The 7,500-nt window shown below is 41.9% G+C and overlaps 1 protein-coding gene across 2 annotated transcripts in view; it reads right to left on the bottom strand.

The window, feature by feature from the left end:
• Nucleotides 1-7,500, bottom strand: part of eng (endoglin) — a 97,087-nt gene that overhangs the window by 69,690 nt on the left and 19,897 nt on the right. For both annotated transcript variants that reach the window (XR_013816432.1, XM_079816133.1), the window contains exon 3: nt 421-569. Coding sequence is in view for 1 of the 2 variants with exons in the window: in XM_079816133.1 (XP_079672259.1) it covers nt 421-569 (149 nt within the window). In the remaining variant the exon portion in view is untranslated. The remainder of the gene's footprint in view (nt 1-420; nt 570-7,500) is intronic.

The following is a 7,500-nucleotide window of genomic DNA, read 5'->3' on the forward strand; positions in this document are numbered from 1 at the left end:
TGCTCTGTACTGGTCTGAGCTGGTCTGAGCTGCTCTGTACTGGTCTGTACTGGTCTGAGCTGGTCTGAACTGGTCTGAGCTGGTTTGTACTGGTCTGTACTGGTCTGAGCTGGTCTGAGCTGGTCTGTACTGGTCTGAGCTGGTCTGAGCTGGTCTGAGCTGGTCTGTACTGGTCTGTACTGGTCTGAGCTGGTCTGAGCTGGTCTGTACTGGTCTGAGCTGGTCTGAGCTGGTCTGAGCTGCTCTGTACTGGTCTGAGCTGCTCTGTACTGGTCTGAGCTGGTCTGAGCTGCTCTGTACTGGTCTGAGCTGGTCTGAGCTGCTCTGTACTGGTCTGAGCTGCTCTGTACTGCTCTGTACTGGTCTGAGCTGGTCTGTACTGGATCCGTGAAACCCCCAGTGAAGTGAGAGCGGACTCACAGGTGAGAGCAGCAGGTTGAGGATGTGGACTTCTGTCCCGTTGCTCCGGGTGGTGAAGTTGGTCCAGCATCCCAGAGGCGTTTCCTGCAGGACGATCCACTCGTTCCTGTTTCCCGGAACATCCTCCAGCTCACAGATCGCCCCGGAGTCTGGAGAGAAGAGAAGAGTTACTGAAACCCGGCCCTGGGGAACACATCCTGCCAGCGGCTCCTAAATCAGCTCCAGAATAAAGCCGGCCTTCCTCTGGACCGGGTCAGGAGCGCCAGTGCTGATGTTCCACTGGACCTCACTGAGGTGCTCATGACCCCTCCACACATTCAGTCAAACATCAGATTTCTGTCATAGCGCTGAGAAACTAAATGTGCTTTAAATACACAACAACATTTATTATCAAATCTAATTTCTTTCAATCTCATACTGAATATTGCTCGTTAGGGTGAGGTCAATAAATGCCTTTTTTGTATTAAAAACATTTTTTTTTTTTTTATAAAATCAAGTTTTTTGAGTGCAGAAATCTTATATGCTGTTTTGAGCTGGTCTAAACTGGACTTAGCTGTTCTAAACTGGTCTGAGCTGGTCTTCGCTGGTCTAAACTGGTTTGAGCTGTTTTGAGCTGTTCTAAACTGGTCTGAGCTGGTCTAAACTGGTCTCAGCTGGTCTAAACTGGTTTGAACTGGTCTAAACTGGTTTAAGCTGGTCTGAGCTGGTTTGAACTGGTCTGTCTGAGCTGGTCTGAACTAGTCTGAGCTGTTTTGAGCTGGTCTGAGCTAGTTTGAGCTGGTCTGAGCTGGTTTGAACTGGTCTGAACTGTTCTAAACTGATTTGAGCTGGTCTGAGCTGGTTTGAACTGGTCTGAGCTAGTTTGAGCTGGTCTGAACTGTTCTAAACTGATTTGAGCTGGTCTGAGCTGGTTTGAACTGGTCTGAGCTAGTTTGAGCTGGTCTGAACTGTTCTAAACTGATTTGAGCTGGTCTGAGCTGGTTTGAACTGGTCTGAGCTAGTTTGAGCTGGTCTGAACTGTTCTAAACTGATTTGAGCTGGTCTGAGCTGGTTTGAACTGGTCTGAGCTGGTTTGAACTGGTCTGTCTGAGCTGGTCTAAACTGGTTTGAGCTGGTCTGAGCATCTTAAAGTGAACCGCAGATGATTGTGTGAAAGTAAGATCCAGCATTATCAGAAGTCAAACGGAAATCTACACAAAGTGCTTTAGATGAACTAAATGACATCTAAAAGAATCACGAACGGATCATATTACTTATGTATATGAATCTGAACACAGATTTAGAGTTACAACTAAGCAATATTTTGATGATCAATAAAACTGACATTTATTTATTTGGTGGATCAAATAACCTGATTTGATTTATTGTGTTTCCTGGACTATGGAAATAGATGTAATTTATGCATTAAATTGATCAAAAGTGACAGTAAAGACATTTATAATGCTACGAAATATTAAAATAAACGCTGTTCTTTTGATCTATTTGTCTCTTGATGATCAGTGAAGGGTCATGTGACTCTGAAGACTGGAGTAATGATGATAAATCCAGCTTTGATCACAGATATAAATTACACGCTACTATATATTCACATAGAGAAAAGCTGATCTACACTATAAAAATATATCACATTTTTACTGTATTTATGATCAAATAAACGCAGCTTTAGTGAGCAGAAGAGGCTCTTTCAGAAATGCTAGTGTATTTGTGTGTATAGTGACTCAGGTAAACACACTTCACACGCGTTCTGCTCTTGGGAGGAAATACAGGAAGCTCCAACAACTGCTCGGACAACAGGAAATGCCGTGTTTAGACGTCCAGCTGATGATGACGGCAGTCCAGACTTCGTCTTGGTCTTAGTAAGTCGAGGCTTATCAAGGATGTAAGCACAGATTGAATAGGGAAACACAGTAAATGCACGACATATTCTTAATGAGCGTCTTGTTTTCCGGTAAAAATATCTGTTAAAATCCATGTTCCTGGTAATCTTGGATCAGAATCTCGTCTCTGATGACGAGGACGGGGCCACCTGTCAATCACACGAGATCCACCAATAGCAAACCACGACCGTCCAATCAAGCCACGTCCTACATTTGTTCTTGTTTGCAAAGCGTTTCCCTCAATATACGGCACGATAGAGAAGACAACACGAGCGCAGCTTCTGTTTCATGTCGACTTTAAAATAAAAATCCAACAATATACGATAGATAGATCATATTAGGGCTGCACGATTTGGGGAAAATATCTAATTGCGATTATTCTGGTTAAAATTGCGATTGCGATTTAAAATGCGATTATTATTATTTATTCATTTTAACAAATGAAAAGTGTGTATATAACATTTTGTGTTTATATATTAATATGGCTAATAATAATTATGATTAAATAAAAATAAGAAATATTACTATTACAATAACATTCATTATTAAAAAAATTAAATAGAGCATTTAAGAATAAATAAATATAACAGTATAATAATAATAATGGGTTACCTGTTAGTATGCAGACAGCCTATGACTAAAAATCCTTAGAAAGGTCTAAGGATTTATTGTAAAAAAACAAAACAATTATTATTATACAAATCTGTGCTTTTTATCTGTGATATCAATTTCTTAAAGTCTTTAATATGCAATATGAGCCTCTTATGCATCCACTGTGGGGATTAAAACTCCTGTACATTGAAGAAAAACATATGGATTGTCATATACATTTATTTAGAGAGAAGTTTTATTTTTCTTATTTTCTACCCAAAAGTGTCATTCATACTGGAGGCCAGAGGGCGCCCTCGAGCGGAAACGCCACATTTGCGCCAGAGAAGTAATCGGTTGCTTTCAGGAAATCCCTAAAGTGAAGCTATCGCTGTAGCTGAATAAAACGAAGATAGAAACGCTTTGACTGATTAAACATGAAGATAATAAACACACGACTGCGACAAGATATGGTGTATTTGAGTTCTTCAAGTCTTCTCTGGTATTTTCATAATTATAAAGTATGCGGTGCTGATTAGCATTCTGTGATCAGAAGCCACATCAGCTCGACTGAAGATATGAAGTGAGTTATTAAACGTTGTATTTGGTTGGACAACAGGTTTATGAACGCTTCGCATTACTAGTTTGTGAAGATGTTTGACGCATGTTGCTCAAATTCACAGTGCTTTCAGACGGAGCAGCGTTTCCTCCTGATCTCATCACTGACACACATAAATCGCACATAAGCCAAATCGCAATTACGGTTCAATTTCGATTAATCGTGCAGCCCTAGATCATATAATGGCCAATATGGACTGACCACCAATCACTGGACGTCACCATCCAATCACTGGACGGCTTCATCTAAAACACACGTATTAGACAAACTGCTAACGAAACACAAGCGCTTCTCTTCTCTGGGCCGTCAGACGGACTGACAGACATAATGAATAACCATATGTATATCAGTCAGACTCATGGGACGCCAGCGGTGGCGGCGCTGACCCGGAAATGCCAGAGCTTTCACTAAGCGGTTCTGTGTTAAATGAGCTATAAGCCACGGCTTTATCTGGTTTCATCAGAAGCTGCGATGGCTCTTTCCCATGCAATCAAATGTTTAAGGCTGTTGAAAACATCCAATCGCTGTTTCTCTGAGCCAGGACACAAATAATGCCCCGCCATCCATCATTTGTTATGTTCCCTGCCCTCGTTTGTGTGTGAGAGAGGCTTCATCTTACAGTTTGACCCTCAGGTCTTCATCTGAGGCTACACACACACACACTCTCGCCAACTGGGTGAACACCAGAGTGTCTCACAGAGGAATTGCCTAATACTGGAAAACACACACATACACACACACCAACAGATGAATTTCATTTCTAGCATTATGAGCCGAGAAAAAGGTCACGCAGCGCTGCGGGTTTCCAGAAGGTTTCAATTTTGGGAAAAATGCTTCAAATCAATCAAAGCAACTGTCCTGAAGCTTGTCCCGACGTCACAGGATCACACGGATATTACAACAGAATCATTCATTTCCTCAAGTCAGGGACGGGTGTTAACTCTTTCCCCGGCAATTTTCACTAAAACTTTCATGAATATTTTGTTGTATGAATATGTAAACAGTCAATACATTTCTGTTTTGTCAACACTCGGCAAGCACCAAATGCAAGTAAAAATCGGTGTTGGAGAGTGTATGAAACCGGTAATATTTTAATATTTTATGAATATTATGTTATGAATTATATTATGAATTCTAGCAATGCAATGTTGTACAAACGTGAACAACGCTCAGGACAGTTGACAGGCATCGTCACGAAAGTTTAAGCCTTGCCAAATGAAATATTCAAGCACAAGAAGACGTGAAAGACTTGTTACTCGCTGTGTGAACATTTTCTGTTGCTAGGGTGCTCTAAATGGTTGCTAGGGTGTGGCTAGGAAGTTTCCAGGTCAATACCTAAAGTCTGCTGAGAGCTGAAGTTAAAAGAGCAAACCCATGTCTCTACAATGTTCTGATGCTGAAATATGGCTTATTCGTTTCATAACATGGGTTGCTAGGGTGATCTAAATGGTTGCTAGGGTGTGGCTAGGAAGTTGCCAGGGCAGTGCCTAAAGCCTGCTGAGAGCCAAAGTTAAAAGAGCCAACCCACATATCTCTACAATGTTCGAATGCTGAAATATGGCTTATTTATTTCATTACGCAGGTTGCTAGGGTGCTCTAGATGGTTGCTAGGGTGTGGCTAGGAAGTTGCCAGGTCAATACCTGAAGTCTGCTGAGAGCTGAAGTTAAAAGAGCAAACCCCCGTTTCTACAATGTTCTGATGCTGAAATATGGCTTATTCATTTCATTACGCAGGTTGCTAGGGTGCTCTAAATGGTTGCTAGGGTGTGGCTAGGAAGTTACCAGATCAATACCTAAAGCCTGCTGAGAGTCAAAGTTAAAAGAGCCAACCCACATGTCTCTACAATGTTCGAATGCTGAAATATGGCTTATTTATGTCATTACACAGGTTGCTAGGGTGTTCTAGATGGTTGCTAGGGTGTGGCTAGGAAGTTACCAGATCAATACCTAAAGCCTGCTGAGAGCTGAAGTTAAAAGAGCCAACCCAATGTTCTCTACAATGTTCTGATGCGGAAATATGACTAATTTATTTCATTACACAGGTTGCTAGGGTGCTCTAAATGGTTGCTAGGGTGTGGCAAAGAAGTTGGCAGGGCAGTACCTAAAGCCTGCTGAGAGCCAAAGTTAAAAGAGCCAACCCACATGTCTCTACAATGTTCGAATGCTGAAATATGGCTTATTTATGTCATTACACAGGTTGCTAGGGTGCTCTAGATGGTTGCTAGGGTGTGGCTAGGAAGTTACCAGATCAATACCTAAAGCCTGCTGAGAGCTGAAGTTAAAAGAGCAAACCCACGTTTCTACAATGATCTGATGCTGAAATTGGCTTATTCATTTAATTACGCAGGTTGCTAGGGTGCTCTAAATGGTTGCTAGGGTGTGGCTAAGAAGTTGCCAGGGCAGTGCCTAAAGCCTGCTGAGAGCTGAAGTTAAAAGTCCTGTACATTGAAGAAAAACATATGGATTGTCATATACATTTATTTAGAGAGAAGTTTTATTTTTCTTATTAAAAGTTAGAGTCTCTAACGTCACCACCGCCGCCGCCATCTTGTCACAGACAAGCTTTCTGGCGGGCTCCTGATGTGAGGTGAGTGATCTGAACACAGATACTCTTATCTCGCTGAAATCTTGACGGATTTACAAATGGTTTGGTTTCTGACAAACGTTATTAACGTGGCTATGATTCTGGATGTCATAACTACATCTCTGACGTTTATAACAAACCACACTCAGTGAAAATCGGTAGAAAATTGAGCAAGTTATGGTTATTTAAGTGAGCGAGCTGACTGTGACAAGATGGCCGCCAGGTGCGGACGTCGACCTCCATTGGCCAGCAGCGCGGACGAGACATCTAGCCTTTATTATGTATATCTATGCTTGAACCAGCTTGTTTTTGTATACGTAGATGCTATGCTATATAATCAGATCCGTAACAGCGCCCCCTATCATATATAACAGGGACTGCACGTTACAAAGAGTTAAAGGGATAGTTCACCCAAAAATGAAAATTAGCCCATGATTTCCTCTCCCTCAAGTCATCCGAGGTGTGTGTGACATTCTTCTTTCAGACGAATAAAATCTGAGTTATATTACAAAAGTCCAGGATAATCCAAGCATTAGAATTGGATTAATAGTTGCTCTGTTTTTGAAGTCCATAAAAAGTGCATCTGTGCGTCATATAACTGCTCCAGCGGCTCTGGGGTGATAATAAAGGCCTTCTGAAGCGAATCCACGCGTTTGTGTAAGAAAAATGTTCTTATTTAAAACTTTATCAAGTAAACTTTCGACCTCCGCCTTCCGTGGAAAAGTGTTGAATGTTGAAAGTGAAACTCAAGATGCGTTCGTGACGTCATGGTCGGTCGAAAGTTTACTTGATAAAGTTTTAAATAAGAACATTTTTCTTACACAAACGCGTTGATTCGCTTCAGAAGGCCTTTATTATCACCCCAGAGCCGCTGGAGCAGTTATATGACGCACAGATGCACTTTTTATGGACTTCAAAAACAGAGCAACTATTACTGCTATTATAATGCTTGGATTAGCCTGGACTTTTGTAATATAACTCAGATTTTATTCGTCTGACAGAAGAATGTCACACACACCTCGGATGACTTGAGGGAGAGGAAATCATGCGCTAATGTTCATTTTTGGGTGAACTATCCCTTTAAGAGCTGATCCCGTTTCCTGTTTGTAAGGTCAAAGACCCGCAGATTGAGTCACTCATGAGCATTTGAGATGAGGAGGGTGTTTTTAAGAAGGCATGTTGATCTGGCGTCCAGCAAACGCTCACTTCCGCTCCAGAACCTCTTCAGCACAGCAGCCGGTTTCCTTCATCTGAAGAACTCCTTTACCGGCAAACCGGACTCAAGCTTGCCCTCGATCACATGACAGGAGTTCAGCCGAGGTTAGGGCAGCAGAACACACTAAAGCTTCTGCAGATCGTGTGGAAAACACTTACATTTCCGCTGCAGAAATAGATTTCAGGAAGGATCTCTG

Source organism: Gobio gobio (genome assembly GCF_949357685.1).
Source record: "Gobio gobio genome assembly, chromosome: 4".
NCBI classification, from domain to species: domain Eukaryota; kingdom Metazoa; phylum Chordata; class Actinopteri; order Cypriniformes; family Gobionidae; genus Gobio; species Gobio gobio.